Source organism: Ammospiza nelsoni, chromosome 8 (genome assembly GCF_027579445.1).
Source record: "Ammospiza nelsoni isolate bAmmNel1 chromosome 8, bAmmNel1.pri, whole genome shotgun sequence".
Classification (NCBI taxonomy): Eukaryota; Metazoa; Chordata; class Aves; order Passeriformes; family Passerellidae; genus Ammospiza; species Ammospiza nelsoni.
In genome coordinates, this window is record NC_080640.1 from 8,475,348 (window position 1) to 8,503,209 (window position 27,862).

Consider the following 27,862-nt stretch of genomic DNA (forward strand, 5'->3'; position numbering starts at 1 on the left):
ATGCTCCTTTCCTCTCAGGCACTGTATTCAGGTATTTTATGTTGATCTTTCTGTATCTCATATATTGGAACTGTCCTGAAGTTCTGGACACAGGGGAATATTGTTCACAGAAATTTAAAAACAGGCTAGACCTCAAGCAAATAAACACTAATGAACTAAAAAGACATGAAAGACCCTCTAGAAAAGTAACAAATACTGAAATGTTGGCTGTCCATGGTAAACCTGGAACATCCTTAATTCCAGAAAATAGCTTAAGATGGAGCAGAAGCAACAGGGAGAACACTTTCACATGCACTGCTAGAGCACTGTACAATTTACTGTATAAAGGGCAAGATGAAGCACTGGTGGAACATGGTATTTCCAATAAAATACTTCCACTACCTTTGGTTTACTTCAAGAGAGGACGAGGCCTGTCCAACCCAAGTCACCCAATGCCAAATCACTTCTCTAATCTACCTTTCCAATAACACTGTAAACCTCCTCCTGAAAAGATGGCAGAGACCACCTGCATTCCTTAAAGAGAAAAGGACTGGGACATATCTTGGTTGGTTTTTGTTTTACCAGATCAAGTGACAAACAAGATATACACAAGAAATTTTTTACAAAAGGCCTTTATTGATGTAATGCTCAATATTTCCATAAATCATCATTTATTTAATTCAAACAACTGTAAATTTGACTTATGAAAAAAATATATGTCTCACTATTTCACAGTATTTGTAAGAAAATAAACAACAATTTGCTAACTTGGTTTTCATTTTCTCAGGAGATTGCAAGGAGCATAGAGTACATTAACTGGGAAAAGGGTGAACAACTAATTCTTTATCAGTTTAAACAAATCATTAAACTTACTTTTCTTTTTTACCTAGCTACCAACTAAAGGAAATATAAAAAGTAGAAATATAAAGATCACCAACAAAACTCTAAAACACAAAATCAAGACCATACAGTAACTAAGAAGGCACTTCTGGTTTCTGATTCAAGTAACCATTTCCAGTTTTGGCAACTAGAAGTTAAATCTAAACATACATTTGTCATTGGAACATGTAATTCTACCTTTTTTAACATAAAATTTTAATGTCTTAAAGCCTTGTCATTAACTTTTGAATCATGAAGCAGACATTTTTATTTCTGCAAGCAGAAGAAATGCAATACCACCATTTCAGGTTGTTCTCTCAGTCAATTGTCATTTGCAAGGCAAAATATCTTTACAAAGGCACTTTAATATGGTTCCATCTAAGTAAAATTTGCCAGTCTTTCACAAAGATTTTAATTTTGATTGTTCTATTTGTTACATTCCTATACTGTTCAGGTAATAATCTAAAAATATTGATTTTTTTTTACATTCATTTTATGCTAGAATGATGACTAAGTAAACTGACTTCTAGATTGAGCACAGAGCAACCATAAGCCTTCATGAATAATGTCCATTAAAAAAAAAATTAATATATTAGACTAAGAAACACCCTTTTAAATACCTACAAACTGTTTTACTACTGGACATACCCATAATATGATGGTCTTTGGAAATTTCCAAGGAGGTTATGGTTCCATGAGCTAGCAGTAAACGAGAAGGAGTCACGAGATTTTTTTGTTTTTATTCTTAATTTACAATCTGCTTTCTGGGAAAAAACATCTTCAGTAGCCATAAACCATGACAGCCACACTAAGAGAAATCAAGACACAATAATTAATGATAACTGTCAGGCTGGCCCACAGCTTCTTTAAAATATTGCATATTCTCCACCCATCAGATACCCCATCTTACAAAAAACCTCGTGTTACCACATGTCTGTTATTAAAAACGTGTTCCTCCTTTCCACAACCACATGTCCACCCAAAACCACAGCCTGACCTTCCCCCAGGGGCTGCACTGAAGTGCCCTGTCAGAAGTAGAGTTCCTTGGTGAGCATGGAGACCACGCAGGGGATCTGCTTCTTCTCGCTGAAGCGCGGGTCGTCCGACTGCGACTCGAAGTTGGTGGCCACCACGTAGTTGACCCGGGTGAGGATCTGCATGATCTCAAGCTGCTTCCCATGCTCGTTCAGCACAGAGCACAGAGACTGCACAAACCAGGAGCCTCTTCCAGGATTCCTCCAGGAGTAATAACCTGACAGGAAAAGAAGAGGAAGAAAATACAGGGAGTGATTTTTGCTGTTTTGTGTGAAAGACTCTGGGCAAAGATTGACAATGCACACACTGAAAGCTGAGCTCTTAATGGCTGTGTTACACATCCTACTTCATTAAAGCTGAGAATAATGTGTATTAACTCTCCAAACCTCACACTGCTTAAGTGCCATTCTACATTTTGGCATTAGTGAATCTGCAAGAAGTAAAATTACACAGGTTTCCTTTCTGAGAATAAGTACTGTACTAAGAATAAATACTGAACTATTCCTCTTCCTGCCTTCATCACACATTCAGCACTCCAGGACATGGAAGTGCAAGATTCCCAGAACACAGGGAATCCTTTAGCCTTTGCCATCTGAAATCTCTCTTTTCCTCTGCAGCCCGTGTAGAAGGGATGGACAACCAATGTACACCAAGCCTTTGTGCTTTGTCCATCAGTGTAAAATGTATCATCAGGGGGTCCATCTCCAATCCAGTCAGTATGGATGGTGAGTTTTCAGGCTTCCACCCCCATCCTGACCCTCTTTTCCTTACCTGGCACTGTGGAATAAGCAAACAGAAAATCTGCTTCTACTGGGATTTTGTATCTCGGGTTGGCATCTGTCTCCAGGGTGTCATTGGCAGGTCCAGAGTCAGTTTGTATTCCTTCATCAAATTCAGAGCCTCTGCAGGCCTGAAAGCAGAGTATATAAATAGAATGTTTCCAGAAAGCAGAAACAAGGTGTTATAACAATTGGTATTCATTAAAGTTTTTTACTGGATTCAGTTCTAGGCAGTACTTTGAATGTATTAAAAGCAGAGATGCAATTCTGGGGGATATCTAATTGTTCAGTGACAAAGCTACTAGCTTACCCTTTGAAAAATATACATCCTGTAAGGAGAGGGAGGCAAAGGTGTTGAGGCTGTGCCTCAGTCTTAGCTGTTTCCCAACAAGTGCTATGTCAGCACTGATTTATTCTAACCATGGTTAATTTTACCAGTCTAAAGTCATTCTCAGCACCCAATTATTACATAATGTTGTGTCCAGTGTAACTTTAGGACAATTTCTTGGCAGTGGACTCTGCAGGTGGAGACTCTACAGTGTGGACAATGTGGTCTAGTGTTTGACCACCCATTATGAGTATATTGTGTTTTTAATACTTTTCCACTTATCTCTTTGATTCTTAATTTTCTCTTAATCATGAGTTTAGCTAAAGGGCACACTGGGACAATGGTCCTGGTGGGTAATTTTCAGCCCTGGATCAGTAGCTCTGACTGACAGCTCTTGCAAAAGAACAAGCCTGACTGGCTTATGTAAGAGGGCTGATTGCCTTTATTAAGATAATTTTAAAGTCTATAAAGCAACCATTTCAAAAGTGTAATTAGAAGAAACATCACTTCAGTAGTATGAAGAGTCTAAAACAGTTTTCACTTTGAGGATGAGGATTAATTGATGGAATAGCCTAGGGAAAACCACATCTGCTGCAACTCGTGTGTAAATAATACTATGTATAATGTAAAAAAGAGAATTCAGACCCATGATATGTCAGTTACTGCTGTTTGAAACAGTTGTCTTTAAAAGTTTAACTAATACAATTAATACATTAACTAATAATTGTATTAACTAGTACAATTAATTACATGCTAGTTTAAAAATGCAATATAAATATTTAGGCTACTGAGGGAAAGAAAAGTGTTTCTTTAAGCAGTGATTTGTAGAGTCAGCCTTAATTCAAAGAGACCTGGACAGTATTACTGCTATGGAAAATCAGGTACTGCCCTTAGCTTTGTCTGCAGAAAAGTGAGTTTATCTTTTCACTTTGAAGTTCATGTATTACCAAGAAAAACCATGTAGAAAATTACAATGAAAATATTATTTACACCTGTCAATCTCGTATATAAATTATCTTTTAAAAACAAACAATAATTTGACCCACAGACAACTTCTGTCAACACATTTTTTCACAAACCTCCAGCAACACTCAGTAAGTGAAGCTACAGGGTTTTTCTAGGGCAGACAACCAACAGAGCATGTTTTCCCTGCTGCAGCAGTAGGACACTGTATTCACCTCAGGGCTATTACCTGAATGAAAAACAGTTTGGGTTTGCCTATAAGGCTTTTGCATTTGTCTCCTCTGAACAGGGCAGTCAGACTCTTGATAGCCATGGGTCCATCTGTGCCATAGATGAGCCCTTCTTCCCCATGGCTCAGGAGGATGCAGGCAAAGCAGGCAGCATCACTGTGGTTCTCCTCAGCAGCTGCAAGGCAAACACTTCTGAGTCAAAAAGAAGCCACATTTTAAATGGAAATTATATTTAACAAACACATTTTTCTGAACCTAAATATACACTGGGCTCCTACTGTCAGGCATGAGGAGAGGATCATCTTTTACAATGTGGTGAGTACCTTGAGTACATGGATGCATCCTTCACTCAGAGTTTAGCCCACTGGAATCAACAGACTGAACCCCTTGTCTAATATGAAGGCTCTTCAGCTAATACACAGGACAATTGCTTCACAAGAACACCGTGCATTTCTGAATTGATGCTGGGGGATGAGGTGGGGAACTAAGCCCAGTCCATTCAGAAAACACACCCTTCCATACAGAAAACTGTATGTGTGGGGCCTAAGCAATCTGCTCTAATTTAACCTGCTGTAAGCAGAGAGTAGATTCAGTGATTTCCAAAGGTTTTCCCCTCTAAATTATTCTATGTTTCTGAATTTCTACCTTTCTTCAGTAATTTTTCCATATCATCACGGCTTCGGTCATGGTGTATATCAACCTCAAAGCCCAAGTTTTTAAAGCTCTTAGCAAGGTCTCCAGCATCTTTGTCAGTGCCATTGCGTGTGCCCATTCCTGCCAGGAAACAAAGAACATGGTTGACTGCACGTTACACAACTCAAAGTGATTCACGTGTCCAAAGGCAAATGTTTAAGTTTATCATTGATAAAATTAAACAATATCTTGGTGACATGTTTTTAAAATAATCCTCTAGCAGCACTGAAAACAAATTGTGAGATTTAAAAAACAAGGCAATGCTCAGTGTTAACATGTCTTATCCTGAAAAATGCTGGCGTGCCCCCAACACCTTGCAACACAGGAGCTCTAAGGATGATCCAGCTCCTTTTGGTTATGCAGGCACAAAGCACCCCACGGGAAACCTGCTGAAAAGTGTCCCTATTATACCCAGTAAAAGGAACTGACACAGAATCTTTGGGGAAAACAACTTACTGTGTTTGCTAAGTGTACAGGAAAAATCCTACAAACCTGATTATAACACAAGTATTTGTCTACCTTGAAACCACATATGGTCTGGAAAGCTGAATGCAGGAGTGTGAACAGAGCACACCTACAGATATCAGCTTTTGTAGCTCATAGCTGCAGCTCAGGGACAGGGAATTTATAACATGGGTTGCAGATGCCAAAGTTCAAATTTTAACAACATAGTTTTAAACTCTGGAACAAAGGTTTAGTTTGAAGTTGGTACAGCAAGGAGACATGGTGTTTGAGACATATACTGAAAAGATGTTGAAAAGAGCCACTCTAACATTGGTGTTAGAGAACAGGAAAAGTTTTAGGAACAACTATTTATCAAAAAAAGATAAAAACATTCATTAAAATATCATGTCCTAAAAATAGAATACTTATTGATTAAAGTACAAGTATAAAAACAAAAAAGTATAAAAATTCTATGGTCTGTAATGAGTATCATCAAAGAAAGAACATTACCTGTTTTGTCTTCAAAATTTTTGTTGTTTATAATAATACATTTGCCAACTTTCTTGTAATCCATATTATACTGGAATGTGGGTGTAACAATTCGGTATTGGTTACTGAGAGAGGGCTTTGGCTGCTCTTCTTCTCCATTCTTCTTTTTTCTAGGTGAACCAAATGAAATTATTGTTAGTGACCAGTCACATGCATGGCCTATTTACCGTAATTCAAACCACTTGTGCAGCCCCGCCCAGTGTTTCTCCTTCCCCAATATTTGTTTTCTTCATTTACATTTTGGATTGCGGGATAAAGATCTTGTGATTTCCATGAAGTGATTATTGTGTGCGGATGGGTTCTGACGAGGTGAAATAACTCTGGAGTGAGCTGCAGCCAAAAGCAGGACACAGATCCTGACCCAGAGATAAAACAAATGGTCTGCATGAAGTGAGGCTGCCAGCAACCTTTTGCAAACTGCTTCTGGACATATTTGACTTTTACTGTAAGTAATTAATGTAAGGACAGACATATTTCCCTCAGTAGCCTCTTCAGGAACATGAAGATATGCAGTTTACCCAACTGTGTGGTTTGTTTACTGAATCCCCATCATCTCTACATTTTGTGCAGATTAAGACTAAGAAGTAGGTAGTTTCTACTGAAAAAGGTTACAGACGAGAACAAGTCATGTGTTAATTTGGTCTGCCAAACAGCAGTCTGAATCTATGCAAAGACCCAAGCACATTTCAATGTAATCTTTGATACCTGAACACTGTAAAATAAAACCTAAGAAAAAACAAATCAAACTATTAAAATAATGATGTTAATGGGTTATATTAATAAATCTTCTCTGGTACTGATCTTTTTGCTGTGTACTGGAGCCTTACACTGGATTAGAAAAAGATGCCAAGGGATAGCAAAGACATTACTCACAGATTCAATCTAAATAAAGCATGAATACCAAATCAATTACAGCCAGCATGCACACCTGATGGACAAGCACGAGGAACTCAGCAGTACTCGCTTTTACAGGTGGACTTTTTGGTCCAAGCAGGGGGCTTCTGGTATGGTTAAGATTTCCTCAAGCAAGACTGAAACCAGTTGTCTTACGGTAAGAGCCTGTAAGGAGTCTGATTCAATCCCAGAATTATAAGCAAGCTTTGGAGCCCACTTAAAAACAATGCTCAGAAAGGGCAGAAGTTGTTATTGGCACCTCTCTTATTTGTTCCAGCACCCAGCTTCCAATAGTATCTAGTGCTGATGTCTGAGAGGAAAACATAAACTACTTTCACAGCACAAAGAATTGTATAATACAGTTTGGTTATAATATTAAATTTTTCCTATAACCTCAATTAATTTAAGTACTTTCACTATTCTCATCCTGACATCTTCCTAAAGAAATACTAATTTATTTGCTTCATTAATAACTGGTAGACATGAGATTGTTATGAACTGATTAAATGTTGTTCAGGTAATCTATTTTCTTACCTGCCTGATTTAACAATGGTTTAGCTTTAAGTGTCCTCTTTTTTATTACTAAAGGACAAGATCAATTGGAATCTATAATAAACCTTCTTTAAATGATTCATCATGTATAAATGCTACTGCAATTCAATTTCAAAACAGCTTCTTCTTATCTTTGAGTGCCGTCACATTCTATTATAAAGGGCCAAATTAAATAGCTGTACCTGGCAGGCTTCCATTATACTCTTTTCACATGTGACCATCTTAATATCATGTCCTCTTTTAGACTTCCCTTAGAGACTGAAAAACAAGATATTGAACCGTATCTACTTGAGGATTATGTCTGGAAATACAGGGGGTTTTTCCTGACAAATTGCAAGTATGGATATTCTCCTTGCATATGCTTCTTGAGGGCTCTGGAAGCAATAATTAAATATGCTTTGCCTCAAGAAAAGGTCTTAACCAATTCTTAACTATTTCTTTTAAAGAATCAGTCAGAACTCTATGATGGTGATATTACATTTGACTTTCAAAGAGATTTTGGATTCTTATTTTAACTTAAAATTTCCCCCGATCCTCCATCACCAGACAGTTCTTTGTGAAAGACAGAAAAAGAAACTTCAGAACAACAAATAAACCACTCATGTCCATGAAGAAGCATTTCCTCAGCCCACAGGTTCCAGTTTTTACAGATTTATCTGGCTTCAGTGATTTCCCGAAGAAACCATTCAACAGTGGCTATTATAGAAAATGGGATATTTTCAAGGGCATTGTGCACACATTTCTGTTTATGTCCAACCCATGAACAGCTGTCAGCACTCAGGGATGGACCCATTTGAGCAGTATCATGTTTGCACTGTCTGCTCTTCTAAAATGCTGGAAGTGACCTAATCCAGCCCAGAAATGAGGCAGCCACATTACCCCACAAAAAACCCCACTGAAAACAGCAGCAAGGGTTAATTAAGTGGCACAGCAATGCAGCCACACAACTTCTCTGAAACCACCTCACTCCCAAGGTCAATAGTTTGCACTCATTCATGCAGAAACACTCGTGAGTTTAAGGGATGTAATTCCTGCTGCTGGAATTCTCAGGAGCAGCCAGCAGCTCTGCGCCAGTCAATGGCAAACGCCACAGACAAGCCTTGGCAGCTCATTTCCCCATTCCCTTCCACAGGACACTGTGGTTTCACTCCAATGATTCCTCACAGGTTAATGAGATACCCAAAAACCCACAGCATGGGCACGCCCATCACTTCCTTACTGGCAGACAATAAAAAGTTCCAGAAATCTTCTGGCATCAGTGCCAAGTGAATAAATAAGGGAGCAAAGGCTGTGGATTGCACTGAGCCTGGAGCTGCAGCCCAGACAAGATTCTGGTTCCTGTGCAAACCAAGCACAATATGGGAACTGCCTGACTGGAATACACTGACAGCACAATGCCCAACTTTTCATGTTCAACATGCTAAATCAGACCTTGTAATGATAACTAATAAAGTTATGAATAAGTAATAATCAGGCCTTAAGGGAAATCTCCTGTCAGTGACAGGCACACTTATGATTGAAGGCTTATATCTTTTTTTCTGAACTTTGAACTGGACAGCAGCTAGTATAAATGTTTCCTGCTGCTTTTACTAAGCTTTCTAATTACTGTATTCTCCAAAAGGGTTTCCACTGATTAGTTATATGCTGTTATAAAATGTTTTAAACTATGTGCCCTCTGCTTGATTTGTTTCTGCTTCTCTGACATCTAGTGACTTTAATTTCCCTCTTTTGGGATTCAAACTTGTCTGGACTAAACAGAAAGTTGAATTTCACGACTGTTTACTCATTCTTCAGGTCTTAATTACAGCTGTGTCATTATTCCTCACACCATTAGTAGTCACTGATCCTTCCCTTATGCAGAAATATTCTCCCCATTATTTATGTCATGTTTTCTCCCTTTGGTTAGAAGTTCATAAAAACTGAAACTCCACTCTGGCACTCATATAGCTGCACATTTTCATCCTCACCGTGTCTCTAAATCCAGGCCTCAGCCTTGCCAACTGCATATTTGGGAATGTGATTGCAGCAAGTCTAGACTCAGTCAGTATCAACCCTGAGAAAATCATTATTATCAACTTCTCACTTTTCAAACAAAAAAACTAAAGTTATCTATTCTATTTATCATTTTGTAAACTGAACTTTTAAGTAGTAGTAAAGTGTTCTATCAGCGTGAGTGGCTAAAATTCTGTCACTCAATGGAAATACCTCCCTTGCACAAGCAGTGGACATGATCATATAAAGGACTGGTACTTATCACAACAAACCTTCTTTTCTCTTACACTTGGAATAAATTATTGTTTCAATATGGTTCAAGATTTAAGGATAAAAATATCACCAACAACATTTAACTATACCTGAAGATTATTTAGAAAAAATAAAGCAGTGTCTCTTAGCAGCTGTGATTTTCTCTCCTTTGACTTCCTTTCTACAGCCACCTTCCTCAGTCCCTGCTGCTACCATATATTAGTGTGACATACCAACATTTAAGAATCCATGTGCAGGACAAAGGCCAGGGAGAGTTGTTCAAAATAAGCTCTAAAAATGGTATTACAGAGAGATATGTAGGTTTTTAAAAAAAGCTATGGTCCCCTTCTCCCCCAGGAAAATTAGGGCGTTTTGCTGGTGTGCTGAAAAATGTAGGCAGATTAAAAAAACTCTACAATTCTACACTATTTAATTTAAGGGAGCTGACATTCAGAGTTGGGTGGAAAAGGCCACACTGATTCCATTCACTTCTTTTAGAAGTAAACACACAAAAGGAGAGAACTGTGTCTTACTTTGCTCTATCAGTTCAGTAAACTTTGACTTTCATTGAAAAGGAATATCTCAAAACATTGACAGTTTTACTCTGGCTTCCTTCTTGTATACAATCTGCAATATAATTTTTGAATAACTGATAACTTGTTTCCAATAAAAAGAAAATCTGCCCTTGAAAACATGGTGTCTTTGCAAAACACATCACTTCAGGACACCTTCTGGAGTCCAAATGCTTTTCTGGCATTGGTGAATAGTTTTATTCCAGTTTCTGTCACATTCTCAGCCTTTCTGTTGAGTCTGGGCAGGTTCAAAGCAGTGGACAGTATAAACATTTTCTCCACTGACAACCACCAGAATTTTCATACCCTTAAGTGTTGTGGGATGCAAGGTGTCTTAAGTTGCAACGCTCTTTAATCAATTACAAACAACTGATATGTTTCCCTTAGGACTTTTGATATTTGGGGACTCTCTACAGGCTTCATTAGAAGAAGTTTCCCATTAAGTTACAGTATTGGGGAATAAATGAGACAGTGCATTAGTTCTAAGGCCTCTAAAGAAACTTACAAATCCTATATTGCTGATTTATTTTTATGCAGTTTGTGTAGCTGTGTTGCCCTTTCTGCCTAAAAACTCCCACTTTCCTTCCATTGTTGCATGCACAATATGAATTATGTTTGTGACTACTGCTCATCACAAATGCTGTTTGCTCTCCTGGGGAAAAATCCTGGACTGGACTTATTTATTTAAAAAGACAGTGAAAGGATAGACAGAAAACAATGAAAATGCAAATACAATTGTGTTTGAATTCACAAGGCATCACTAAGCTATGTGCAGTAACACTGAGTGTGCTGGAGATCAATTTAGATTTATTCATAAAAAACAAACTGAACACGAAACAGAATCTATAAATAAGCCAAAACAAGGTTCAATATTTTGTTCTATGTTTTTATCTTAGCCTCAATAATTAGTGGTCTGATGTGGGCTCCATAATTCATACTTTTGATGCTTTCTGATGATCATGCATTAGGATCTCCTACTTCTACATAAACTGCTCTTCAAACTACCAGCTTTAACACTTTTATTCAGCTTTAATACCTTCATCCAGTCTAATTTCACTGTATTTAATACACCTCTAATTACTGTACACTCTCCCCACTTCGTATTTTTTTTTATTGAACCCTGTGGGCAATATCAAGCAAAAAACACTTGTTAAACTTGACTAGAGCTTTTTAGATCTTGAGTTCTCTAAGCCACACTCTTTGTTCTTTGTCACATCTGTTTTGGTAGTGTCACACAGATTTAGAACTGCATACAAATAACAGATTATCCTGCTGCCTTTTCCCATTAATATTGCATTAGGCTGGCAGAACAGCAAGATTTCTGGACAAGAACAGTGTGTCACTACTTGAGTTATCTTTCATAAAAATGAATATTCCTTTACTGTTAAAAATCAGAAAACATAAATTTTATGGGACAAAGACTAAACCACAAGGTCTAGACCAAATACTAAAACTGTATTACAGTGCATTTGAAAGTGCACACTCAGGCTTGCAAATTATGTGCCATGAGAGAAACTGAAAGAAAAAGCTGAATAGCTGAAACAGAAGACTCCTGAGGAAAGAGGGGCAATACTAAGTGAATAGCAGGAAGTTCAAGTAAGCATTGCATACTTTCAATTTCCCTATTAGCAAATGTTAGCAAAGGACTGCTGACTTTGATAGATGAGCACCAACAAAATCACCAGTCTTTAGAAGGTTATTTTAAAATATATGCCAGATAGATGTCAAAAGAAAACTGAAAAAAAATTTCTAATATTAAAGTCAGGATATTTTCCACACAATAGAAAGTCTTCATTTAGCAGAGAGAAGAAAAGTGATCCTACAAAACTGCACATAGAAGTTCCCTAAAAAGCATTTAAATATTATTTCACCTACATTGCTTACCATGGCACACAGATGTCCTACACAAAAGGCATGAAAACTGACAGCTGCAATTTGGAACAGCAAACATAAACACAATACCACACACAAAAACCCCCAGTGTTCCTAGATTTCTGTTCCCTGTCAGGATCTTGTTTCATCTGTTAAAGAAATTCAAAATTTCAGTGAAACATGCTAAGCTGATAATACTGGAGTCTGAAATTCATATTTATTCATTATATTTGAAGTCTGTACTGCCCTTGCCTATTTATATATTGCTTTGCTGAAATGTCTGAACTTTGAAAGTCATTTTTGGAAATGGTTGGAATGAAGGGAAATGGCCAGTGTGGCTCCTGGAACACCACAGCCCCCAACAAACCCACTCCACTTTCCTCCTGGGAGCAACAGGACTGCTCAGGCAATAAAATAATGACTGTAAATGCTCTCAAGAACAGGGCCATAGGATTAATCAGCCTTCAGCATCTTTCTGAACTGCCCATGACTTAGTTCATGACCCCTTAAGGGCATCTTTGGAATCAGACTGTCAGCTGACTAAACAAAGCCAACAGAGGCAAAGCCTTTTCTTTAAATGAACCTGAAGTCAGGAACCCACTAGGACAGTGCCCCTTGTTCATCTGGAAACTCATGTCAACGGCCCTTGAAATAATGGTAAACACAGTAATTTTGAACAGAAAATATTGCTGAAGAAGTATCAAAAGAAAGGAGTTAGGTAAACAATGTGATTATTTCCTTGAACTTATCAAGATAATACTAGAGCTGGGAAGGACCTAAGCTATCATTAAAAAATTCTTTCCAAGACTAGACTGAGTTCACTCATCCAAAACAAATAATGTCATACTAAAAAAGTACTTTTGTTCTTGATATGACACATGAAGCAGTAGTGTAACAGATTTCACAGAAAGTTTGCAAAATAAACCTCTTCAATTTACTTAAAGAAATCCTGGCATTTCCCTACATTTTTTAATACCACATCTAAGAGTACAACAGAGAATAAAATATATTTATTAAGACCACATGCTAGCTCTGCTTTGCCCATTTAACTTGATGAAAATTATTAAACAAACCAAAATGAGTTGCGCTTCTGCTGTGGAATAACTTAGGGAAAGTAACTCTGTATTTCTTGGTCTCAGTTCTTCCATCACAAAATGAAGTATAAACAAAGGTATTTCACAAAGCAATTGCAGATCATGTGGCTGTTTTCCAGGGGGAGGGTAGTACAAAACCTGATGGATGCCCCATGTTCCAACCAGCTGAGCCAATCTCAGGGGCAATCCTGGGCCCTGTGCTCTGGGATGCCCCTGCTCCAGGAGGGACCTTGGACCAGAGGAGCCACTGTGGTCCCTTCCAACCTGACCCACTCAGAGATTCTGCCCAGTAAAGTGAAGAATAATTTTAAAATTCATATTTTGTCCATCTGTGCCATGTTTATGTCTAGAGTGTGTGGGTTAGCTTACTGACCGGTGCCTCCTGGAAAGAAAGGGCATTGAACAAACCATCCTTACTGTAAAGTCATTGTTTGCATTCTTATTGTAAACATCCACCATGGAGGTTTGCAGTGGATCTCAGTCCAGAAGCAAATTCCTAACTTTGATTCTTACACATTAGTTTCCCTGAAGAGAGAACAATGCTAGTGCCTGTATGACTATTTAACATCAATTGAAACACTGGATACATTTTCAATACCTCATTATAAGACATTTTTCAGACCCTAAGCTACTCTTGTAGCTTTTTTGTCCCATTTTAGTTTCAGATCCATCTCCAATTAGGAGACAGAATCTTCTCTAAAAACCTAAAAAACTGAGAAACTCAGTCCAAGACAACTCACAGTATAATGTAAGAGTTGAGCTGTTTGAAAGAACAAGACTCAGACTACAACTTCTGGCATACTTTGTAAATATCTTTTGAAGTTCTGATAGTTAATCTAAATATGCCTCCTGTCTTTTTAAGTATGTGTTAGTGATGGCCTTAACTAATTCAAATCAAATCCACAACTGCAATTTAATTTATTATAGACAAATGAAGCAGACCAAGTGCATTGGGACTAAGCCAGTTGCACTTTGGACAAGAAGTTTCAACAGACAAATTAATATTGTCCACATTTCACAACAGTTAAAAAAAGACAAAAACAAAAAGAAAAAAAACAGGTGGCAGTGCCCTAGTTTTGTGCATTTAATATTTCAGGGTTCACTTACAACACACATGACAATTTTGTTGTGTGATGCCTGCAAAACAGAGTTCTAAACTCTCAATCATCACTTTATAATTGAGATCCAGCTTCCCAATTAGCTACATGATATCTGCCATGCAGGCCTCACAATATTGTATGCAACATAACAGCCAAAAAGCATTCAAAAGGTAAATTTTTACAAATAAAGAATTTTGCTTGCTGAAAGGCTTTCTGCTCCTTTCTAGAAAACCTGCACATCCATACCTTCCATTGGTGTTCTGGAAACTGAAATCTTGTATGATCATACCCTAGGCAGTACAGTGTACATAGGCAACTGACAATTATATGCAAAAAAAAAAAAAAAAAAAAAAAAAATTAAGGTTTTTCTACCTTCCATAGGTACTAAGAGAAATTAACAAGTACATATGGATTGCTTGGAAAATGACTCAAAATAAAGCAAGCCCACCAAACACTAATGCTCAGAGAACGCTCTGGCAAGGATTAGCAATTGCAAAATGCCAGCGGAGCTAGAATTAGCTAAACAGAACTGTTTTAGGCTATAAACTCATGATTTTTCCAAACAGGTGCCAGAGAAGGAAGGAGGCAAATAACATCGCACAGTACCTTGGCTCATCATCAAATGGTACTCCACACTGCATCTGAAAGCAGCTTCAGCCCGTGCTGGGGAGCAAGTCTGGTGCTGTGTGGCACTGCTAGGAGCCCACCATGCTGGGGCAGCATTGCAGAGAGAGCAGGATGCTCTGTGAGCCCGGGCCCCAGCGTTCGCCTGTGTCAGCGCTGGGTCACGCTGGACTGTTCTGCTCTGTGGGGCCATTCAAAGCCCCCGAGCCAGCACCCTGCCAGCTGAGCTCATGCAGCCACGGCCACCTTTGCTGACAGGCAGAAAACACCCTCCCATCACTCACTCTATCTCTGCTCCTGTGCAAGAGTGCAGGAAAAGAGATTTTGGGATGGAGGTGGGACAGCGGACTTCTCGTCTTCCTTCTGTCAAAACCTGATTCACCATTGCTGCAATATTCACACAATGAATATTTCCAGCAAAATAATGCAAATTAACATGCATAGTTTACAAAGCCTCTCTATATTTAACTAATACAACTACTTCCTACATATTTGTGGGAACCCAGAACATGCCAGAATGGCCAAGACCCCTGCCAGGGGGCTCAGAAGCCCTGGCACGGAGCCCCAGACACCTGTGGGTTTGATTATGACCTGTGGAGCAAATCACCAGCCTTATATGAAGATCAGCAAGCCACAGCAGTCTAGATAGAATAACAGTGAAGTTATCACAGGGTGAAAAAGCCGATTTTGGGGTTTCTGATATGGGGGTTAAGGAGGCAAGATGGAGGGATCTGGGTGTGTCCAGCCTTTCTCCTTCCTCTTCTTGGCCTCCATCTTCTGCTGCGATGTTGGCACTTACAGATTGGTTTGGAGCAGAAGCTCACTGTCTAACATAGGTGATGGGTATTGGAAAGTAATTGTAAACATTGTATAGGTAGTTTTTAGTATAAAGACATAACACCACCCTGGGGGCAGGCAGAGTGACTGGAACTGTCCTGCTGGATGGACCTCAGCAGGGCAGGAGAAAGAATTTTATAGATAAGACACAATAAACAACCCTGAGACCGAGAAATGAAGAGCTCTGGCTCATTATTCAAGCACCCGGGCTGGGAAAAGAGACTTTCAACAATCTCGGGGGGACCCAAAAGATCCCGAGACATATTTACCCTCAAACAGCTTTGGTTTATTATAAATTTGGTTTAAATTTGTTTGGATTGCTCTGAAAGCTTAAATGTCACCCTACAAAATAGCTGTCCTCCAAATTCTGTATGATACAGCCCAGAGTTTGTTGTAATGAAGGAAATAAATTACTACACTAATTACAAAACTTAATTAGGATACTTGACTGTGATTACTTCAGATACAGTTCCTGGATAACACAGTGTTTGCTGTACTTCACATTAAAAAGGCTCCAAGGAGACTGGAAACAAATATTGACTGTGAATCAATGAGTTCTTGTAATATAGACTAAATACTATTTCAAGATACTTGGGCTTTTCCTATGAGGTAAATGCAGTAAGCATCCAAGGGAAAGTACAAGCACTGGCCACAGTTTCCACCCATTGTTAAATATTCCTGCAGTGTTCTCCAGAAGCTGGGTTCCAGATCTAACAAAAACTGCTTTAACAAAACAACAGCAAAACCTCCAAAACACAGAAACACACACATACACACAAAAAAAAAAATCCCCACCAAACTCCCCAAACAAATGAACAAAACAAAACCAAAACAAACCAGAACAACCTCCGACTTAAAAAAGAGTAATAAAAATGAAATATCCCTGTTTTCTTTGTTACAATTTCTTAATTGTCTTTGTAGGAAGTTTTCCAAACTATAAATTATTTCTGAAATTTTATGTTTGGTGTTTTCAGGTGAACATATACAATTGATATTTACCTTGTGCTAAGCAGAACAAGCAAACTCCAAGCAAAGTTAAAATTATATTGTGATACATTTTGGAGCTGTGACAGTGACTTCCTTCGAGACATTAAGGAAACATGAGGCTGAAACAGGAGGTCAGCTCAGACATCTGAGCTGCAGCCCAGAACATAACTTCAGATAATCATTCATCAGCTGTTAGTCGCTTTAAAGTAGCTTGCTATTTTTAGTCTATCTAAGGATAAAAGAGATACTTTTCTTAGCAATATTTATTTTGAAAGATCTATTATATTCTGACACTGAAAAATGTGGAATAGAATGGACAACTCTGGAGAACATAAGTATCTGCATCATTGTGAAGCTATTCTCCATAAAAGTTTTACCTGAAAAGCAGCTTCTTTTATAAATCAATATAAAAATAAGCTGTTGATAATGCCCATACAGGCACTTACGGGCTGGACTTGATGATCCTTGTGGGTCCCTTCCAATTCAGAATGAATGTGATACTGTGAAAAGTGGAACACCAGAAAAGCTAAGCTGAAACAAAGACAACTCTCTACACCTTTTACAACTCCAGACCTGAGGTTCAGCTGAGGATGAATCTCAAAAATGAGTATTTATCCTTTGAAGGACAAGGTTATTTATGTTGAGAAATATGGCTGTACTGAGACCAAGGGTCATGAATTTAAAACAGACAGCCTTTGGTAACATCTTTGCTTCCTCACTTTGATGTCCTACAACCCAAATAAACACTGGAAACACATGGAAAGAAAAGGTATATATCCATAAATCTTTTTCATCTAAATACTAATTTACAAACCTGGTAAATATCTTAACAATGTAACTATCACAACCACTGAACTATGAAAGGTGGCATTTCCAGGAAATTTCCAAATTACTCGAAAGTCTCAAACTTTTAAGTGGTGGGACTTGACAGAAATAAATATCTTACAGATATTTTGGATTTGCAATGTTAAACAGCTAAAATATTCTTGGCAACTACAAGCCCCACAGAACCTCTGAAATTTCTTAGTGGGGTTTTCTTACAATCCATATAATGTGTCTGCATTGAGGGCACCATAGAATCACACACTTCCTTTTGTAACTAAGTATTTGTAAAGATTTGTTTAATAGATATTTAAATTGTGTTTTCTGTCTCCAGATGAGAAGGGGAATATTGACTATAAAACAAGACAGTAGGGCTGGAGCAGATAAAAGTAACCAGATGACAAAAGGTTCTATACAATTAAATTAGGATAAAACTGGTGCCTAGATACTACTCATAACAAAACTCTTCTGCATTGCTCCTTCACTGAAGCCCACAAGCAGTCAGAATTTTTGACTGCAAATGTAAGTCTTGGGAATTTCTGGATGCAGCTTTTCAAAAAAGCCAACTTTAATTAGTATTAAGAGAAATCTTAGTTCTACTTAGCAAAGTGCAACTTCAATTTTATTCCATTTAATGTCACATTAGCTTTCCTGGATGCTAAAATGCATTTGCTGCCATCAATCTCCCTAATGGAGGTCCCCAATAAAACCCAAAAGATACTAAATGAAGATATTAAATCATTCTGTGGAGAAGAGAAGCAAGACTATATTTAAAGCCTTGAAAGTGTCAAAGGAGCACATATAGCATAATAAAAAAGCCCAAACTTGTATAGGAAAAACTCTATTAGTTAGCTAAAAAAATAAAATACACATTTGAAATCCTTAGCTGAATCTTTCTTTAAACGTGTTTTAAACATTTTTGGTGCACAGCCTTGCCAGAATGTGCAAGGCTGTGCACCAAAAATGTGCCTGTGCACCATTTGCTTTCTGGAACATAACTTTTTGCTCAGCTGCAGCAGTGCCCATTTTTTGCTCTTGTTGCAGTACACAAAATTAATCCCCTCCTGCCATCTAGTGGCTAAGTAAAAACCCGGCTGGTACATTTAATCCAAAATTTCTTCCAACTCTTTTCCCCACCGGTTTTAATTTACTTCTAGTTACTGCTGTGACAGGGCAGATCTCCAGTCACAGCCAGAGAGTGGCAAATTGGAGCTGTGAAGCTCCTGGAAACAGCTGGTCTGTCTGCACAGCTTTCAATTTGGCTTCTCACTGCTCTGTTCTCTCAAATTAAAATTAACGTGCTCGTGTAACATCACAAGTTCCTTGCTTTCCTATTGAACTTACTTATGTTAAGCAATGCTACATTAAATACAGTGAAGAATTTAATTGAGGGTGCTGCACAACTGGTAAAAGACTGGGTGGATAAAACAAATAAAAAGGGACAATAAAATTGTAGTCTCTCCAAAGGTTTCTGGACACCTTATTTAAGATGTATTTCTTCATGCTGCTAAATTGAAGCTTTGGCAATCAGGACAGAGAGCCCCACTGGTCCAAGTACAAATGCATCTAGCCTGGTACCTGGTACTGACTAGGAATAAGTCTGAAGAAAGCAAACAAAAGAAACTGGATACAGAATATCCTCACAGAGATGTGACTTAGGAACATCTCCACCAAAGATGCTAACATCTGGAATTTTATTCCACACACATCTAATCTCTTCAGAATTTACCTAAAATCTTGACACGCGCATATCCCCTGGCTACAGCGACATTCTGCACTATGTTAAAATTATATATTAACACTTGTTTTAAACCTACTGCATGACTTTTCATTGCATGTCCCCAAAATTCCCTGTGAGGCACAAAGACTGATCATTCTCTCCTCACTTCCTCCTTTATCACAATCATAGTTTAGATCAGATCCCATTTTCCTTTATCCTCTCACATTCCTCCCCTATCTTCCTTCAGACCAAAGGCTTTTTGTTTCTATAGGACAAAGACAACTTAATTGTTAAGCATCTCATTCCTCTTTAAGAAATCACTACTTTCTTCAAGAAACTCTGTTGGATTTCTCAAAAGTATTTTTTTCCTACAAAATCTAAGTTGAATTCTCTCAATTGCCTCATACTTAATCTGAGCAATTTTTTACTTCTAAAGAGAAGTGTTGCAAATTGCATCTTCAAGGAGTACCCAAAAGATGAATGCCTCAAACTGATGAATAGCCAAATTATTTGAAAAATGTCTTATGGAAAAAAGTCATAGAAATGCTGATTATTGCCTTTTCTTTGGCAATTATTAACTTTGAGTTGCATAATTTAGTAATAGTATTAGCATATCACCTCTTATAAAGAAGACCAAATCAAATATCAAAATACACATTTTATAAAGTTGAAAAGAAACTTTTGAAAAAATATTTTATAAGATTTAGAAACAAATGTTACATTTGTCTGTTTATTACAATTAATAATACACATACACATCATGAAACATATTTGAGGAATGATAAAATGAGACAAAGTACAGTGATTTGCTTAACAGCACACCAAAAGTCTTCCAAAACTAAAGCATCTTCACTTCTCTCACAAATTTGTTACCCCCATTAAACTCATAGAATAAACAGCAAAAATAAAAGTATATTAGCCATGTACTCTCTGAATTACACTGCTCACTTTAATGTAAATTTCCAATATTAAAAACTCAAAACCTCTCTGTAAATGCATTAGACTTTGCACCAAATATCTCTTGCAAAATCTCAGCAAATCCAACTGAAGTAACCATTTGCTAACATTCAACAGTATTTATAAACTTTGCATGTTCATTTTTCATCTTTTGCATTTCCAATCACATTTATCCACTGTTTTCAGGAGCACGGACAAGCAGTAAATAGTTCTTGCTTCCCACTGGTTTAATGAAAGCAAGCTTATGCTTCAGTGTGACTGCTATGCTTTAAAATGAAAGGCTTTTAATGTGTTCTGTAAGGGGTTACATCTCTAGACTTGGTGAGGCTACAGCCTAGATGGCACATCCAGGCTTTAAAGTAACTTAGACAGCCAGCAGGGGATTCCAGTGATGCTGGAGATTAGCTGAGCAGAGTGCAGTAAAATAGATAATTAATGGCATATTCAATTCCCAGTTCCACCAAAGGTCAATGTTTAAGATGTGGGGCTGTAATTGATGCTAAATTAACTTGGTGGTCTCTTAGCTGCCAAATAAAACTTAAGGGAGATATTATAGGTTTCCCTATAGAAGATATTACAAAGAAATGCTTTAAGGTACAGACAAGATACATTAAATTCATACAACATAAAGCATCTTTCCATCCAGACCATCAATAACATTGTGGACATGGCAAACTGAACACCAAATCAAGCCTTTTTATGTTTCTTTGATTAAAAGGGCACCATGGCAGCTGATACAAGAAGAACAGGCATACAAGTAGGAACTTACTTTCCAAAAAGTGAGAACCTGCTGCTTCTGTCTGGCCTTGCATCAACTACATCACAGCCATTTTCATCCTCTCCCTCTCCAGCAGGGAGATCACCACGCTGATCCAGTGACATCTACAAATGAAAGTACAAGAATGTTAAGTGTCCCTCAGTGAGCACTGACATTTTAGAAATACTTCTGTGAACCAGACTGTTTATGGTCTGGTGTACAGAAGATACAGTCAGTTTTGTTGTACAATACTTCCTGAAGAAAGAGTGGCTACGGATTTCTGGTCCTGAGTTGCTGTGGCATTGCACATATTCAGGCATCTCTCTTTTCTTGTGCAAGTTACCAAAAGGAACTTGTCTGAAATCACTCTCAAAAATGCAGATTACAGCAAAATCAAAAATAATTTATGGTGAAAGATCACAGAATATAGAATACAATCATAAAATAGAATATTCTGAGTTGTAAGGGACCCCTGGGATCATCAAAGTCCAGCACCTGGTAATCCCAAGTACCCTGCCATGTGCCCAAGTGAGCTGTCCCCATCACACAAGTAATTCCCAGATAGTTTCCCATGGTCTGTAAAGAAGCATGTTGGGATGAAAGCAAGGGCTCCAGTGTTTTCATTTGCATATACATAGTCAGATGCGTGTAAGTGAAAGAGTCCTGTGTGTTTCCTGTGGGTAGCTTTAATTTCATCATTAAGCAATGGGGAAACCACAGCAGAAGGAGCAGCGCCAGCTCAGCAGAGGCACAGGGCACACGCAGGACCTTTGCTCAGGGTGGGATGGACTGAAACATCGGGTCTCTGCTTCCAGACGTTCATCAGAAAATCAGCACCGATTCCTGCCCCTTTCCCATAGTTAGGCAGATTAAATTCGCTTTTATCACCCATTTACTGGAAAGAGCACACGTTTACATCGAAAACCACCCCGGTACCAGCAGCAGCCCAGAGCCCACCAGTGGCTCCATGGCTGCACCACCCAGCCAGGGAGCGGGGCCCTGGCAGAGCTTTGGGAGCTCCCCCAGAACAAGAGCAGCTCCCAAATCCGTGTCCAGCCTCGGCTTTGGCAAACACACACACACACCCACCCACACATACACCCACACACACACACAGAGCAAGCGGGGCGTGCAGGCCGCGGTGCCGGGAGCGGTGCGGGGCCCGCCCGGGCAGCGAGGAGCGGGCACCGAGGGGAGGAGAGCGGGGCAGGGCAGGGGCCGGGCAGCGGGGCCGCGGGGGGCAGGGGCAGGGGAAGGGCCGGGAAGGGCCCGGGGCTTGCCTTGGTGCTGGGTCCGGCCGAGCGGGAGCGAAAGCGAAACTTAAAGCAACACTTAAAGCGAAAGAGGCCGGCGGTGCTCCCGGGGCGGCGCCGGGGCGGGGCGGGCTCCCTGGCGGGTCCCCATCCCTGACCCTTGTCCCCATCCCTGACCCTTTTCTCGTCCCCATCCCTGACCTTTGCTCCCTGTCCTGTCCCGTCCCCATCCCTGTCCCTGTTCCATCCCCATCCTGACCCTTTTCCCGTCCCGATCCCTGACCCTTGTTCCTGTCTCCACCCCTGACCCTTTTCCCGTCCTCATTTCTGACCCTTCTCCCATCCCCATCCCTGTCCCCATCCCTTTCCCCATCCCTGTCCCCATCTGTCCCCACCCAGACCCCGGGCCCTCCCCGCTGCCCAGGTAATGATGGCCCCATCACAGCAAAACCGAAATTATCACTTTTTAATAGCTGTGCTCCGGCACACCCCCGCCAAAGAAGAGTCGAAAGTTTCATGGTGACAGGAGGTTGTCTAAATCTAAGGAAATTTTCCCCCTTATATAAACTTCAGGGGCATTTCCTTATCCTCCCAATTATTGTGCGTGTTGCATCTCTGCTAATTACGGTATCCCACTGTGCAGCCCTAGCATCAGGCCCAGCGGTCCAGTACATGGACTGAAGATTGGCACAGTCTTGCTAATTACTCCTGGATGCAGGCTCCAATCCTGCAAAATCATACACCTACCCAGCGGTGCTTGGTGTTTAACATTCACTACCTGAAGAGATTTACATCAAAGAGACATTTTTCAGTGCAATGCCTCCTAATTGGCACAAAACACAGGCATGGTAACAAACAGGCTTTGGCTCCCCGACAGGTCAGTGCCTCCATGTGATGGAGGAGCTCTTGCCGTGCGCCTGCATGCTGCTGCTGGGACTGCTCCCTGCTCCCTGGGATTGTGCCTGTGGCTCCTGGCTGGGTGTGTAGCCAAAGTTTTCTCCTGAAAATCAAACTAGCAGAATCCCATGGTTCCTCTCATGCCATCTGTTAGCTGCTTCTTTTCGAGGGGACAGCGTCACTTCCAAATCCATAATGGATCACCATGGACAGCAGGGACACTGGAAATGTACAGATCATGATGTAGAGATCAAATGTATAGAGAGGAGAGGAGAGGAGAGGAGAGGAGAGGAGAGGAGAGGAGAGGAGAGGAGAGGAGAGGAGAGGAGAGGAGAGGAGAGGAACTCTGTAATCACCAGTGGTGACTGACAGTGGCACCTGAAATTCAGAACATCCAAATATGCTTTTCTGATGATATGTATGGGTGTCACCTAAAAATACAGAAACTGTTTGCTTCTATACCTTCATGAAAATGTTTATCCATTGCCATCTGGTCACCACGTCCAAAGTAGCAGACCAAGAAATGTCTTTTTTCTAAACATCATTGTATTGCTATCAAAAAAGTGGTCTGATAATGCTTGCCAAGTTTCAAGAGTTTACTATTAGAATTGGTTGTGGGGAATTTCTCAAACTCAAGCTGTTTTCTTTCTATTTTCTTTCTATTTTCTATATTTGTATTTTCTTTTCACGTTGGGTTCTGGCCTTCACAAAGAAAAAGTTTGATTCTGCAGTGTGCTGCAATACCTTTCTTAAATACATCTTAATTTTAATGCAGTACAAGGTGCTAGACTTCTTTTTCAGAAAATCTTTCTTGTTTTCAGTATGGAGTAAGGGGAAAATAAGAAATATAATAGAAATACAAGGAAGTATCTTGCTTCAGGGCATGGAGTGATTGCCACCTAGGAAAGGGTCAGAAAGGGAAAAGAATTCTCGTGTAGAATATGACACAGCTGGCTGTGTGCATTATTGGGCAGGGGAAAGAGCCAGCAATATAATACCTACAGCATCACCATTCATCTCCTTTGCCCTGGAGACTCAGCCTCCTCCTTAAAAACATTTATAATGGAGCTTTTGACTGGATATTTACATTGAGGAAAATAAGTGTTTAGCCACTGCATGCAGCTGCAGGATGAAAATGGGGTGTGCCTTTGGGAAACTGGAAGGTGGATGGCAGGTACAAACCAGAAGGCTTGAGGCAACTGCACAGTACCTGTCTGGAATAACAACTGTGTCCTGTGTTCTCACAACAGCTATGAAAACAAGGATGGGCTTTTGTGAGACCTGGGAGGTGTGGGGATGCTTTTAGGATGGACAGCTTGAGTGACTCACAGTGTGTTCCCTTCCAAACAACGGTTGTTAGATTTTCCTGTGTTTTGCAAGGAAGGATGGATGGTTTTGGTATGCTGTGAGGAATTTGGGTTAGGGAAGAGTGATTTGGCACACTGCAACTTTATGGAATTCTGCAGAGTAATACACCTCAGCTTGATGGATGTGTTTTGTTGGGATTTCTCTGTAATCAGGCAGAGATGAGAATATTCTACATGCCATATTTTGTGAGTTTTAAACTTGAGTCTTATTTGTGTTATAATACACAATGAATGGGCATATTTGGACACTGGTGATGGTGTGGGCTGTGCTCTACATGTTTTTCACACTTTTCTTCAAGCTTTTAGCTTAGATTGTAGCACATCCTGACCCATTCTTTCTCTGCTCTGTAACAGTGATATCTTCTTAGCCCCTTCGCTCTTTTTTTGATTTCTCTCTTACTTTATCTCACTCTGTTAGAAGCATTTGCAAAATCCCTACATTCTCAGGTTCTCCTGACACTGGCAAAAAGGGGAAAGTGTAAGCATGAACTTTTTAATCATGAAATATAAACAGTTGTTGGTTGGTTTCCAAAAAATGAAAAAAGCAGCTGTATAAGTTTGGAAGGTTCTTTAGAAGCTTTTATTCAAGTCTTGTGAGATTTTGGAGTTGATAAATCTTTTCCAGTTCTCTTTCAATGTTTTTCCAAGCTGTATTTCCTACCATGCTAAATTTGATTAGCATGGAGAGATTGTATGAGGCAAAAGGCCCTGAGCCCAGGTAAGTAATTAACCACAGCATTCAGAGAAGGTGAACATAGACAAGGCTGGTTGAGTGCTTGAAATTTTACAGGCAGCTTTTACCAGTGGATAAAACTCCCATTTTTTGTAGTAAACCAGCACCTCTGGGATATTTTTGCAAACAGACGGAAGATGGGGTTGTCATAATTTGTGATGTTTGTCTTCCTGTCCTTCATGCGGTTGGAAGGGCACAGCTTCAATTCAGGAGTGACAGAGGAGGTGACCCTGACTTGAATGTCTCTTGAGAGGTTACTTTGTGTAACTAATATGTGCTTTTTTACAATCAGATTGAGGATGCAGACATGCTTCAAGTTTTCTGTGCAGTTAATTCAACGAATTTTAGGAGGCTGGAGAGGTAACAATGTTTCTTCCCACTAATTTGCACTTTCAAGGTACTGTCTCCTTGTACTTTATGTGTAACCACAGTACTTTTAAACCACATTGATTAAGGTTCTACTGTTAAGTAAAGCCTTTCAAGATTTTCATTGATATCAAAAAGCCTTTATGAGGCCTTACTAAAGGAGGAAAAAAGCCACAATGAGCTTTTAACTGAAGAGAAAATGTCTTGTTAAGATTTGTCAAGATAACAAACTTGCACTGGTTTTGTGATTTAATTCCTTGCATGATCAAATGCAGCGTGTACTTTGTAATGAGACCATTCAATATTTACTTTTTAATAAACTCCCTTTTTTGTTAGCAACTCAGCTTTAATCCAGGGTGGTGAAGAACAGGACAGCTTTGGGGTCCTCAGAAATGGGAAAATCTCTAAGAGACTCCAGCAGAACTGGTGCACAATGGATGTGAGGGAAGTAGTGTGGCTGGGAAAGACAGTGGCTGTGGAGGATGTTGTGTGTTACCACACTTCTTTTGAATGTGCTGTGACTTGGGAGAAGCAGAACTTGGAAAATGCATTTGCTGACTTCCAGCCAAACTGGTAGTATCTGTCACTGTGAAAAGAGAAAAACAGGCTTTGTATGTCTTGAAATGAAGTGGGATTTATCTGTGAAATAAAGGGCTTTATTTGTTCCTTCCTCTTGGAAGGAGCACACGGTCTCATTGCCTTCGAGGATGTCTGTGTGCTCTGTGGGTACCCAGTGCATAGGGACAGCATGATCATCCATGCTGGAGTCCTCTCCACGTGATCAGTGTCCGGGTGACTCCTGGATTAATTATTTGTTCTGTAATTGCCAAGTCTTCGCAGTTTGGTGTGGTTCATGGATGTCCTGCTTTCGCCACTTCTCTGAGCTCATTTCAGGAGGGTCTAAAGCAATGCAGGGCCAGGACCAGATCATGCACCCTTATTCCTGCTAAAGTGGGAGACAAGGGCTCCAAATGGGCTTCAGACAGCATGGAGACCTCTGGGACTGTCTAGAAAATACACAGTGTGATGACTCTTGGAGTGGAACACAAAGAGGTGACAACTGGTAGTGTGCCAAGTGCTAAGTGAGGAGGAGACAGCCTGGCCACTGTGACCCTAACACAGGTCACTTGCATAAACAGAATGACAATCTGGGACAAGATGCAAAGCTGTGTGAGAAGGGAACTGGAAGCCTTCCAAATTACTTATGTTCATGGGAGTAAGTGAGATAAATATTATTGTGATGTAATATTATTGTCGACATAAATCTCTCTTGATCCCAAAAAGAATAATATAAGGTAACTCAGCAGTTATTTTAGTATAAGAAATTATGTTTTGGGGATATTTTTAAAAAATGAAAATGCATCTGTTTGTATACTGATATTAGTTACTTTGAAAGGCCTTAAGTGTTTTCAGGACTTAGTGCCACTGCTCTTTAGATTAGAGACTCTATTTTCAGCAGACCAGTTGCTGACAGGACATTGTGCCAGTACATTGTCAGCATTCAGTATAAGTAGCAATAAATAAGTTGGGCAGAACTGCATCTCTCAATAGAGAGATGAATAGGAGGCTCTCTAAGCATACCCAGAAGGTTTAGACAGAAACTATTTTGATGGAATTGTTTGCAATTTATAGAAAAGGGAAGTGCTTAGCAATGTCCCAGGACTGCTGCAGGCAGTGGGGCAGATGCAGAGATGACTAAGTAGACTTTTACTCAGATTGAGATAACTCTTAGCTGTGTCCCAGGGTTATGGAGCCCTGCAGCTGGAGACATTATGATTAGGTAAGATGTAAATCTTAAATCCTGACCATTTGTAGCTGGTAGAATTTAATAGCTTCTTTTGTTCAGAGCAGACTTCACAACCCTAATAGCTTGCTTCAATCCTAATATCAGACATTCCTTATCATTTTTTGGTGAAGGAATTTTTATATTCTGATCTATTGCAGTCTACTCTTGGTGAACACTGTTAAATAGATGCTTTGTTCATTCTATTAAAAAGTAAATGGTTCCTTTCTGAAGTTTTTCCTGTAGGAGATAGAAGTTTGGATTTGTACCCATCATGTTTAGAGCTCTTTGAGATAAGAGGCTCTGCCTGCTTCACAGTGCATCCTGCTACACCTGGAGATGGAGTGACAGGTGAGTGAAACAGGAAGATATGAGAAAAGAGTGTGCTGACATAATATGCAAGGTGAAACTGAGCTGTCACCAAGGGAAAACATTAATAACTTGTCTGGGACAATGGCAGTGAACTTCTTCTACATCCGCCCAAGGGCCAGGGATCTTCAAACCCATCTCTGGCTTCCATCTCTGGTGGTACCTCCTTCTGCTGTGAGGCTG

At 39.6% G+C, this 27,862-nt stretch overlaps 2 protein-coding genes across 3 annotated transcripts in view; one reads left to right on the plus strand and one right to left on the minus strand.

Annotated features, from left to right (window-relative positions):
- Positions 1-809: 809 nt before the first annotated feature.
- On the minus strand, positions 810-21,036 carry CASP7 (caspase 7). 2 transcript variants are annotated; one of them, XM_059477481.1, is made up of 7 exons: positions 20,924-21,036; positions 17,102-17,155; positions 5,841-5,989; positions 4,839-4,967; positions 4,193-4,368; positions 2,665-2,803; positions 810-2,110 (listed from the first exon to the last, which is right to left on the minus strand). In XM_059477481.1, the coding sequence occupies exons 1-7, from the start codon at positions 21,034-21,036 to the stop codon at positions 1,887-1,889; spliced, it is 984 nt and encodes a 327-aa protein (XP_059333464.1). In that variant the 3' UTR covers positions 810-1,886. The 2 variants fall into 2 exon arrangements, with proteins under 2 accessions (XP_059333464.1, XP_059333465.1); XM_059477482.1 differs by lacking the exon at positions 17,102-17,155.
- Positions 21,037-27,122: 6,086 nt separating this feature from the next.
- NRAP (nebulin related anchoring protein) overlaps positions 27,123-27,862 on the plus strand; it is a 48,206-nt gene continuing 47,466 nt past the window's right edge. Inside the window, exons 1-2 of the mRNA XM_059476823.1 lie at positions 27,123-27,307; positions 27,545-27,661. The gene's annotated coding sequence lies outside the window, so the exon portion shown is untranslated. The remainder of the gene's footprint in view (positions 27,308-27,544; positions 27,662-27,862) is intronic.

Bases quoted from the DNA above. Each gene is read 5' to 3' on its own strand.
- CASP7 (XM_059477481.1), bottom strand. From the start codon at position 21,036: ATGTCACTGGATCAGCGTGGTGATCTCCCTGCTGGAGAGGGAGAGGAT. The intron at 17,156-20,923 runs GTAAGTTCCTAC...CACTTTTCACAG, and splicing joins AGGTTCTCACTTTTTGGAAA to TATCACATTCATTCTGAATT. The intron at 2,804-4,192 runs GTAATAGCCCTG...CTCTGCTTTCAG, and splicing joins CCAAACTGTTTTTCATTCAG to GCCTGCAGAGGCTCTGAATT.